The sequence below is a fragment of the Thalassophryne amazonica genome, chromosome 4, assembly GCF_902500255.1.
Source record: "Thalassophryne amazonica chromosome 4, fThaAma1.1, whole genome shotgun sequence".
Lineage (NCBI taxonomy): Eukaryota > Metazoa > Chordata > Actinopteri > Batrachoidiformes > Batrachoididae > Thalassophryne > Thalassophryne amazonica.
In genome coordinates, this window is record NC_047106.1 from 139,814,879 (window position 1) to 139,826,968 (window position 12,090).

The 12,090-nt window shown below is 49.8% G+C and overlaps 1 protein-coding gene across 1 annotated transcript in view; it reads left to right on the forward strand.

Annotated features, from left to right (window-relative positions):
- Positions 1 to 4,114: 4,114 nt before the first annotated feature.
- The window catches only part of ngef (neuronal guanine nucleotide exchange factor), a 129,680-nt gene continuing 121,704 nt past the window's right edge, over positions 4,115 to 12,090 (forward strand). The window contains exon 1 of the mRNA XM_034168685.1: positions 4,115 to 4,616. Within this exon, the coding sequence (XP_034024576.1) occupies positions 4,403 to 4,616 (214 nt within the window). The 5' untranslated portion in view covers positions 4,115 to 4,402. The remainder of the gene's footprint in view (positions 4,617 to 12,090) is intronic.

Below are 12,090 nucleotides of genomic sequence, written 5' to 3' on the forward strand. Positions count from 1 at the left end.
TGCTCTGGAATGGGTGGGAAAAATTGGGCCTCAACATGCTTTAATTTGTTCAGATTCAGCTGCTGCGTTAATGTCTTTGGAGGCTGGAGTGCCACGGGTGCAGGCTGACTTAATTTTTGAAATTTTAGTTGCTCTAAAAAGAGCTGATGTGGTGGGCTTGTCTGTTGCTGTTATGTGGGTACCGGCCCATATGGGAGTGGTGGGCAACGAGGTGGTGGACCTGACTGCCAAGCAGGCTCTGAGGCAGGATTTTATCAGTGTGTTTACAACATTGGGGTTCTCAGAGTACTGTGGCGTGGTGGCCCGCAAGGTGTTGAGTCAGTGGCAGCCAGAGTGGGACTCTGAGAAGAGAGGGAGGGATTACCATCGAGTGCAGAGGGATGTTAAAGGGGGAGACACCAGTTGGGGGAAAAGCAGGTCCGAGCAAGTGATTTTTTCAAGATTAAGGCTGGGGCATTGTGGCCTGGCTCCTGACCTGTGTTTGATTGGAAAAAGGACTAATGCACTCTACTCGTGTGGAAAAGAAGAAACCGTAAAGCATGTCTTGATGGAGTGTGTCACCTATAAAGTGGAGAGAGGGCGCCTCTATAAAATAATCACTGAGTTAGGCATTGAAAAAATCTCTTGAAGACTCTTCTCAGCCCAGATAGACACAGAGATGAAGTTGTGGCCGCTATTGTATCATTTATTTACTGCACAAATCTCCATCTAAAGACTTGAGTAAATCAGCGTAATACTGTCAGCAACCTGTGAAAGGCAGCAATATGCCTGGAGGCGTCTAGTCTGCCGGAAACATAAAGAAGAAGAAGGCAAGTCGAAAAAAAATCAGTCACGTGACTCATGGTGCCATCTTGGGTTCAAAATAGAGTTTGCTGTTAATGTGTCTGCATGTAAATCCAGCTATTTAATTTATTTATTAGCTGAAAATGTCGGGTTGTTGTGCAACTGGATTAGGGCTTCAAGACGTACAGATTCCCTTCAGATCCAAACAGAAGAAACATTTGGGAAAATAAAGTCAGCCATGTGGGATGGAAGTCGACATCATCATCAAAGCTTTGAGAGGTAAATTTATTGTTCAGTCCCATTTACAGTAAAACTCAACTAAACCATTGTCTTATAAACCAGATATTCACAGTCACCGTACAAAAGAAGTCCCAAAGTTTTTGTATTGTTTTCCATGTAATAAACGCTGTATATAACAGATTTTGTACAGGTGATTTTTTACTCACATTAAATAAAATGTCCCGTCCGATCACAATGTATTTCCATTAAAAACCCCAATCAGTCTGCACGTTCAGAGGTCAGATTAAAGTTCAGCTCTGACACTCGCCGATTTGTGGAAAGTGGGAGAGGAAACATTTCTGTGATTAAAAGTCCTCTTCTTCTTGGCTCCGTCTCCTGTCTGTCTGGTCTCTTTGTTCAGTGAGAATTTTGCACTTTATCCAGGGACCATCGTGGGTACCCACATACTGTGAGGGCTTTCCGGACATGTTGTTGTTCTTTAGCCCTTCCCTCTGCAGTTGTGGGCACCTGTAGGGCTCTGTGTTGACGATTCCTGATCACCCCAAGCTTGTGTTCAAGGGGGTGGTTTGAGCCAAAGAGCAGATATTGGTCAGTGTGAGTGGGTTTTCTGTAAACCCCTGTCTGGAGCTGCCTGTTCTCTCCAATCATAACATCACAGTCCATGAAGGCTAAATGGTTGTTTCTGGCATCCTCACGTGTGAATTTGATATTGGAGTCCACCGAGTTGATGTGCTCTGTAAAACTACAGAGGATCTTCAGACAGTACAAAATCCCAGTTTACTTTACACCTGTTAACACCTTGAGACAGAAATTAGTTCACCCTAAGGACAGGATCCCTAGTTACAAACAGAGCAATGTAGTGTATTCTATCAGATGTCAGGAAAACTGTAACGAACACTACATAGGTGAGACTAAACAGTCGTTACACAAAAGGCTATACCAGCACAGCAGAGAGGGCACGGGTGGACCTGTCTTCAATTCATCTCCACCTTAAAGACACTAACCACACGTTTGAGGACAAGGAGGTTAAAATCTTAGCCAGAGAAAGGAAATGGTTTGAGAGAGGAGTGAAGGAGGCATTTTATGTGAAACAGTTGAAACCCAGCCTTAACCGGGGAGGGGGTCTGAGACACGCTTTGTCCCCTGTTTAAAATGGGGTACTCAGGTCAAAGCAGTTTCAGTCTTTTGTTCATGGTAATGAGTCATTCACATCATCAGGAGAGTCGTCAGGGGAGCCGTCAGGAGAGGCGTCCGTCCCATCATTAGGAGCGACAGCTGCACTGTCATTAGGAGGGTGCTAACTAGAGCACAATAGGTGCTAATTAGAGCTATTGTTTAGTCACTAGCCTAAAGCAGTCTGCCTCTCGGTAGGAGGGGTCTGGTTAGGTTTAAAAACTCCACCTTTTGTGGCTTCTGTTATTCTTTTCTACAAGAGTCAAGACAGAAGTCAGATGACCAGAGCAAGAATTTTAGCTGAGGAAGCTTCTGTGATCTGAAGCGAAACGTACTTGCGTCAAGCAACCCGGTCCAGTCGAAGATTCAAGTACCACATTGTAAACGGGGGACAAAGCGTGTCTGAGACCCGCTCCGTGGTTAAGACTGGGTTTCAACTGTTTTACAAAGAATGCTTCCTTGACACCTCTCTCAAACCATTTCTTTTCTCTGGCTAAGATTTTAACTTCCTTGTCCTCAAACGTGTGGTTAGTGTCTTACAGGTGGAGATGAACTGCAGACTGAGGTCCACTGGCGCCCTCTCTGCGGTGCTGGTATAGCCACTTGTGTAAAAGTTGCTTCGTCTCACCTATGTAGTGTTCGTTACAGTTTTCCTGACATCTGATATGATACACTACATTGCTCTGTTTGTAACTAGGGATCCTGTCCTTAGGGTGAACTAATTTCTGTCTCAAGGTGTTAATTTTCACTGTTGTTGCATTTTGTGTGAAATCATAGTCATATTGATATGACAATATTGCAATATGATAATTTGGCCATATTGTAGGCAAAAAAGAAAAATGCTTAAAAAGGTGAAGGGTCTGGTGGGGCGGAGCCCCCCCAGAAGCTGAATTTTTTTTGTTATTAATTAATTAATTAATTAATTAATTAATTAATTAATTAAAAGCTGGGGGGTCGGGGGGGGGAGCTGAAAGGCAATAAATAAAATAAAATAAAAAGCGGGGGCACAGAGAGGAAAAAAAAAGAGGACTGTTGACATGAGTTTTCTATTGACAGGAGCTCCACTTTACACTCCATTCACAGCTTTATAGGGAAAAACGATCAACAGGTCTGATAAATCTGACTTCATAAATCAAATCCATGTATCTGAACTGACCACAAGCTTTCACGTCTTAAGTGTGTGTGTGTGTGTGTGTGTGTGTGTGTGTGTGTGTGTGTGTGTGTGTGTGTGTGTGTGTGTGTTCTTGTGGTAATATTTGTGTCATTCTTTGTCTTGTTGTGTGGTCTTGTTGTTCCCTTGGTGTAACACTCTGTTTCTGTAACATGTGCACCTTGGGCGACGCCCACCTGATTGTCTCTGGGCCCACCTACATTGTGGTTTCTGGTTATGTGGCCACATCAACTCTCACTGCCCATCTGGACTTGGGTTGGAACAGACATCCGGTGTCAAATGTGTGCCACAATACGTTAGACTCCACTCTGGCAACTCTGAGTAAAATCAGCCAAAGAAACGAGGCCAGACAGCATTACTGAGTCCTGGAAGGAAAGAGAAAGGGAGCAATAATCTGTTTGAGTCAGCTGACCGGCGACAAGGCCGCTCTATGTGTCCCGGGCCGCACAGGTCCACATTCCTCAGTGTGGTCAAGTTCGATGGTTCAGAGTTCATCTCAGGAGAACTTCATTTGTCCTCCATGAAAGCTTCAGGTCCTGAATTCACTTCCCCAGACTGAACCTAAAACACTGACGACGTTCCGAGGAGGAATCAGGAACCCAGACACACACACACACAAAAAACAAAACAAAGGAGGAAAGCAGTGCTGTTTGTCAGCAGGTGGCTTTTCAGGTTCCACAGCAGACGCTTTGAGCAGGTAGACAGGCAGGCCTGTAAGGCCAGGTGGAATTCAGGAATGTCAGCACAGAACAGGGTGGTGTAAAGTGAGAGAAGGAGGGAGGGAGAAAAACAAAGGAGGGACAAAGTACACCGAAAGAGAGAGTCATAAATACAGTCATTAGAGCTCAGAAACAGGTGGCTGACTGTACCGCCAGTGGGAGGACTCAACTCCAGCCTGGTTTCTGGCACCGTGGAACAGCTGTCTCCGTGCATCTGCACGTCTCTGGATTAAATTTTCAGCATGGATTTTCTCCTTGATTCCGGCTGATCGTCCCGGTTCTTTTCCCAGTGTTTCTTAGAATAGATAGAGGGACCATGTCTGTGACCGCCCTGTTCAAGGGCAAGTGGTGGTCAAAGTCCCCGGACACCACAGAGAAGACTCCAGCACCTGTGACTCATCACAGCCATGAAGAGGAAGACGATGAAGACGATTCCAAATCAGGCTTCAACAGAGAGACCAGTTGCAGGAACTCCAGATTCTACCGGTCCATGAGGAAGAAGAAGCCGATTCGGCCTGAGCAGCCTGACAGTAAGTCCAAGCTTGTGTCTCCTGTCACGTGGAAAATTTCATCATATTTGGACTTATGTGTCTACTTGTCCCCGAAACATGAACGTCTTCAGGCTGATTCCAGCCTAACGTCGGGCGTCCTCAGAACCTCATTCTGCAGTACTCTGTGGCTCTGTAAAACCTTTGTCGTGTCCACAGTAGATGGTAGGGCTGCAACAAACGATTATTTGGATCATCGATGAATCTGATGGGGTTTCGACACGATTAATCAGATTAGCGGGCAATTTTCAAAAAATGTGCCAGGGAAACAATTTTTCTCACCTTCCATCACTTTATTGAACAACAGAACATTATTTGAAAACTTACTTGAAAATCAACAAATCGTCAAATGTCCCTTGGCTGTTGAAATATAAAATAATAAAGAATAAAACAGTTTATAATAAAGAACAAAAATAATTATTTCAAATGACATTGCTTTATCAAAGTGCTGAGTTGCCATAAAACATTGAAACATATAAATGTTATAAAATATATGGTGAAAAAAGAGGTATTATTACTATTATTATTGTTCCTATTATTATTAATATATAAATAAAAATAAATTAAAAAAATATTATAATTTGTAATACATTTGTGTTGTGTGGGCCGCTGAAGAGGAGGTACTGCTGGCCCACCACCACCAGATGGCGCCCTGCTTGGAGTGCGGGCTTCAAGCACGAGATGGCGCCGGAGCCACTGGGAGTGACAGCTGTCACTCATCCTCACCACCAGCTGTCACTCATTCATCTCATCACCATCACCATAAAGGCCGGACTGCAACTCCACCTCCTCGCCGAGAAATCAGCTACCATTCAGGTAACTTTCTCTGCTGACTCAAAACGTTGAGTAATAATCTGAACTTCTTTTGCAGCCGTTATCCTGTGGTGTTTGCCTTATCTGTGGGATTGGCGTTTGGTGTGATCAGCGACGGCTTCACTTCACACTCCAATCAGATAAGTGGTTAGACAGGAGCTGCACGAGTGTGTGATTGGAGGTGGAGGTTCTCCCTCCTTTACTGAATACTGACTGTGGGATTACTGAGTGTGCGAACTCACACTCATCAGGACTGTCTCTGTTTTCTGCCAGCAGTACTGACTGCTGAAGACAGAGGCCACCTGGGGCGCAGGGCTTGGCGGCTCCGGTGTTCTTCAGCTCCGTTGGTGGTGGAAGCTGTGTGGGGATCCGGCTCTTCTCTCGCCAGGCGTCTTCTGTCGTTGAGCCTGCCCACACGTCACCTGGTGTATGATTGACAGTCCACCATATTGTTATTGTCTGTACGTCGTTGTGCTGTCTGTTGTGGGTCCGTGTCACGACACTTTCACAACAGGATTTCTCGGCCAGCGTCATGGATCCCGAGGGGCGTCAACCATCGCTTGAACAGCCAATGGAAGAGCGAGGTGCACAGGCACCAGCAGGAGGCGTGTCGGGTGAGCTGCAGCACATCTTAACCGCCTTTACCGCTCAGTTGGACTTAGTTACCGAGCAGAGCAGTGTTCTCAATCGTAGGATGGAAGCTCTCACCGCCCAGGTGGAAGCGCGTGCTCAGGGCGCTGCTGCAGCACCTCCTCCTGCTGACCGTGTGCCAGAAACAGACATTCTGCTGGTCGTTCAACGAAACCCCCCACCTTCCCCTAAAGCATACATAAGCCCTCCGGAGCCATACGGAGGCTGTGTGGAGAAGTGCGCGGACTTCTTGATGCAGTGCTCGCTCGTCTTTTCACAGCGTCCCATCATGTACGCGTCAGACGCTAGCCGGGTGGCTTACGTTATAAATTTGCTTCGAGGAGAGGCACGCGCCTGGGCTACGGCGCTTCGGGAGCAGAATTCACGGCTCCTAACGGTTTATACTGAGTTTGTGAGGGAGTTCCGACAGGTGTTCGACCACCCTCATAGAGGCGAGACCGCTTCAAGTGTGCTGCTGTCGATACGGCAGGGGCGTCGGAGCGCAGCGAAGTATGCAGTCAACTTCTGCATTGCGGCAGCGCGAGCCGGCTGGAATGCTGTTGCGCTCCGCGCCGCCTTTGTAAACGGACTGTCTCTGGTCCTTAAGGAGCACCTGGTGGCGAAGGACGAGCCGCGGGATTTAGATGGGCTTATCGACCTGGTTATACGGTTAGATAACCGATTAACGGAACACCGACGGCAGCGAGACGAGGGGCGTGGTCAGGTACAAGCCGTCCCTCTTCCTCCCGGGTCTGAAAGGAAGCCGACTTCCCCACGCTCCACTGCCAGGGCTCTCCACGTGACAACAGCTCCCCCTGCTGACGTTGCTATGGAAACGAGCAGGGCCAAAAAACGATCAGATCAGAGATAAAGGAGGCTGATCTGTGGAGAGTGTTTTCTCTGCAGCTCTACCGAGCACACACAGAGAGAATGCCCCAAACGGTCAAAACAGCAGCACTCGTCCTTAGAGACTGGGCTAAGGGTGGGTCACAACACCCACGTGGGGACACCCCAACGATCTGCACGAATCCCAGTCACGATCCTGAGTGGGGATCTAACCCTTCACGCTCCAGCACTGGTGGACACGGGGTCAGAGGGGAATCTGCTGGATAGCAGATGGGCAAAGGAGGTTGGGCTCCCTCTAGTGGCCTTACCGTCACCATTGTTGGTGCGGGCGCTAGATGGCACCCTTCTTCCACTAATCACACACCAGACACAGCCAGTGACGTTGGTGGTGTCTGGGAATCACAGGGAGGAGATTGTGTTTTATGTAACACCTTCTACCTCCCGAGTGATTTTAGGTTTTCCATGGGTGTTAAAACACAATCCCCGGATTGATTGGCCGTCTGGGGTTGGGGTTCAGTGGAGCGAAACCTGCCACCGGGAGTGTTTAGGATCCTCGGTTCCACCCGGTGTGACAGCTAAGGAGGAGGTTTTAGTGCCCCCCAATCTGGTGGCGGTGCCGGCTGAGTACCACGACCTTGCTGACGTCTTCAGCAAGGATCTGGCACTCACGCTGCCCCCGCACCGTCCGTACGATTGTGCCATTGATTTGATACCGGGCGCTGAGTACCCGTCCAGCAGGCTGTACAACCTCTCACGTCCGGAACGCGAATCAATGGAGACCTACATCCGGGACTCGTTAGCTGCCGGGTTGATCCACCTCCCCGATGGGTGCTGGTTTCTTTTTTGTGGGCAAGAAGGACGGCGGACTCCGTCCATGCATTGATTACAGAGGCCTGAATGAGATCACGGTTCGCAACCGATACCTGTTACCTCTGTTGGATTCAGTGTTCACGCCCCTGCATGGAGCCCAAATTTTCACGAAATTGGATCTTAGGAATGCTTATCACCTGGTTCGGATCCGGGAGGGAGACAAGTGGAAGACGGCATTTAACACCCCGTTAGGTCACTTTGAGTACCTGGTCATGCCGTTCGGCCTCACCAATGCGCCCGCAACGTTCCAAGCATTGGTTAATGACGTCTTGCGGGACTTCCTGCATCGGTTTGTCTTCGTATATCTAGACGATATACTCATCTTTTCTCCGGATCCTGAGACCCATGTCAAGCATGTACGTCAGGTCCTACAGCGGTTGTTGGAGAACCGGCTGTTTGTGAAGGACGAGAAGTGTGAGTTCCACCGCACTTCTTTGTCCTTCTTGGGGTTCATAATCTCCTCCAACTCCGTCGCCCCTGATCCGGCCAAGGTTGCGGCGGTGAGAGATTGGCCCCAACCAACGAACCGTAGGAAACTACAACAGTTCCTCGGTTTTGCAAATTTCTACCGGAGGTTCATCAAGGGCTACAGTCAGGTAGTTAGCCCCCTGACAGCCCTGACCTCCACAAAAGTCCCCTTCACCTGGTTGGATCGGTGCGAAGCTGCGTTTAGGGAGTTGAAATGCCGGTTCTCGACTGCACCGGTTCTGGTGCAGCCCGATCCCAAGCGCCAGTTTGTTGTAGAAGTGGATGCCTCTGACTCAGGGATAGGAGCCGTGCTATCCCAGAGCGGGGAGTCCGATAAGGTTCTCCATCCATGTGCCTACTTTTCCCGCAGGTTGACCCCAGCTGAACGGAACTATGATGTCGGCAATCGGGAACTTCTTGCGGTGAAGGAGGCTCTTGAGGAGTGGAGACACCTGTTGGAGGGAGCATCGGTACCATTTACGGTTTTCACGGACCATCGGAACCTGGAGTACATCCGTACCGCGAAGCGTCTGAACCCCAGGCAAGCCCGCTGGTCGCTGTTCTTCGGGCGTTTTGACTTCCAGATCACCTACCGCCCCAGGACAAAGAACCAATGATCTGACGCCCTGTCCCGGGTGCATGAAGAGGAGGTCAAGACCGAGCTGTCAGACCCCCCTGAAACCATCATCCCCGAGTCCACTGTCATGGCCACCCTTACCTGGGACGTGGAGAAGACCATCTGGGAGGCCCTGACACGGAGCCCGGACCCGGGGACAGGTCCGAAGGACAAACTGTACGTCCCACCAGAGGCCAGGGCTGCGGTCCTTGACTTCTGTCACGGTTCCAAGCTCTCCTGTCACCCAGGGGTGCGAAGGACCATGGCAGTGGTCCGGCAGCGCTTCTGGTGGGCGTCTATGGAAGCCGACGTCCGGGAGTATGTCCAGGCCTGCATCACCTGTGCCAGGGGCAAAGCCGATCATCACAAGGCCCAAGGCCTCCTCCAGCCTCTGCCTGTGCCTCGTCGCCCCTGGTCTCATATCGGCCTGGACTTTGTCATGGGCCTCCCGCTGTCCCAGGGCAACACCACCATCTTAACGATAGTGGACTGGTTCTCCAAGGCAGCCCACTTCGTGGCCCTCCCGAAGCTCCCGACGGCCCAGGAGACTGCAGACCTCCTGGTCCATCACGTCGTGCGTCTGCATGGGATTCCAGCAGACATTGTCTCAGATCGAGGTCCTCAGTTCTCCTCCCAGGTCTGGAGGAGTTTCTGCAGGGAACTGGGGGCCACCGTCAGTCTCTCGTCTGGGTACCACCCCCAGACGAACGGGCAGGCAGAGCGGACGAACCAGGAACTGGAGCAGGCCCTCCGCTGCGTGACCTCCGCGCACCTGACGGCCTGGAGTGACCATCTGGCCTGGATCGAGTACGCTCATAATAGCCAAGTTTCATCTGCCACCGGCCTCTCCCAGTTTGAGGTGTGTTTGGGGTACCAGCCCCCATTGTTTCCGCTAGTGGAGGGAGAGGTCAGGGTGCCCTTGGTCCAGGCCCATCTGAGGAAGTGCCGTCGGGTGTGGCGTACCGCCCGCTCTGCCCTGCTCAGAGCTCCGACGAGGGCTAAGGCCCATGCAGACCGCCGGCGTTCCCCGGCCCCTGCATACCAGCCCGGGCAGGCGGTTTGGTTATCCACAAAGGACATACCTCTGCAAACGGAATCCCAGAAGCTGAAGGACAGATTTATAGGACCCTTCACCATCGTGAAGGTCCTCAGTCCAGCCACAGTGAAGCTGAAGCTGCCAGCTTCACTGCGGATACATCCAGTATTCCATGTCTCCAGACTCAAACCCTGCCACACCTCTCCCTTCTGTGCCCCCGGACCGGCGCCGCCGCCTACCCGGATCATCGACGGGGAGCCGGCTTGGACTGTGCGCCGACTCCTGGACGTTCGTCGAAAGGGCCGGGGGTTCCAGTATTTGGTGGACTGGGAAGGATATGGACCCCAAGAACGCTCCTGGGTGAAGAGGAGCTTCATCCTGGACCCGGCCCTCCTGGCCGAATTCTACGCCCGGCACCCGGACAAGCCTGGTCGGGCGCCAGGAGGCACCCGTTGAGGGGGGGGTCCTGTTGTGTGGGCCGCTGAAGAGGAGGTACTGCTGGCCCACCACCACCAGATGGCGCCCTGCTTGGAGTGCGGGCTTCAAGCACGAGAGGGCGCCGGAGCCACTGGGAGTGACAGCTGTCACTCATCCTCAGCACCAGCTGTCACTCATTCATCTCATCACCATCACCATAAAGGCCGGACTGCAACTCCACCTCCTCGCCGAGAAATCAGCTACCATTCAGGTAACTTTCTCTGCTGACTCAAAACGTTGAGTAATAATCTGAACTTCTTTTGCAGCCATTATCCTGTGGTGTTTGCCTTATCTGTGGGATTGGCGTTTGGTGTGATCAGCGACGGCTTCGCTTCACACTCCAATCAGATAAGTGGTTAGACAGGAGCTGCACGAGTGTGTGATTGGAGGTGGAGGTTCTCCCTCCTTTACTGAACACTGACTGTGGGATTACTGAGTGTGCGAACTCACACTCATCAGGACTGTCTCTGTTTTCTGCCAGCAGTACCGGGTCTGACTGCTGAAGACAGCGGCCACCTGGGGCGCAGGGCTTGGCGGCTCCGGTGTTCTTCAGCTCCATTGGTGGTGGAAGCTATGTGGGGATCCGGCTCTTCTCTCGCCAGGCGTCTTCTATCGTCGAGCCTGCCCACACGTCACCTGGTGTATGATTGACAGTCCACCATATTGTTATTGTCTGTACGTCGTTGTGCGATTCACAACATTAAATTGTTACTTTTGGCTTATCCATTGTCCGTTCATTACTGCCCCCTGTTGTGGGTCCGTGTCACGACACTTTCACAACAATTTGACTCTTTTACAACAACAAACACTGAGCCATTAATTATTATACAGAAAACAAATGCACAAACATGCAGCTTAATGCTAACTTTAACAATGAAAACGCCATAGACATGCTAATGCGTTAGCATCGGCGTTAACATCGGCATTAGCATAAAATACATCTGTCAACTGTTTCAGAAGACCATAACAGGTCAGTTTAACATAAAAAAAGGTAAATATTCCTCACAGACATGTGCTCTTTAGGGTGGAGAAAAATTAAGATAAAGCGAAATAAAACAAATGAAACCAACGAAGCAGCAGCTCGAAGCACTCCTTCACTGGTTCAAGATTCAAAGCAAAGCTTGGTTGATTATATGGAAGAAATGAAACATCTGCGGTAAAACAAAGTTATTTAGCAACTAATCGATGACTAATTAGTTGACAACTATTTTAATAGTAAGTCCCTTCGGCTGCTCCCTTGTTTGCACTCGGGGTCGCCACAGCAAATCCAAGGTGGATCTGCATGTTGATTTGGCACAGGTTTTACGCCGGATGCCCTTCCTGACGCAACTCCACATTACATGGAGAAATGTGGCAGGGGTGGGATTTGAACCCAGAACCTTCCGAACTGAAACCAAGCGCATTAACCACTTGGCCACCACCCCTGCAGTTGACAACTATTTTAATAATCGATTTTAATCAATTAACTTGATTAGTTGTTTCAGCTCTAGTAGACGGTATTAAAAGTAGAATAAAAGTCAGTAAAACTCAACATCAGTGCAACCTGAGAAACAGGTTCTCTTTGAATAGGAATAATACTTTACTTCAGTATCTTCACTGACACACACACACACACACACACACACACACACTAGAACTAAAACAAATACGTCTTTAGTTTTCATCTTCCGTAAGACTTCATTGTCTCATCCTTAAACGCT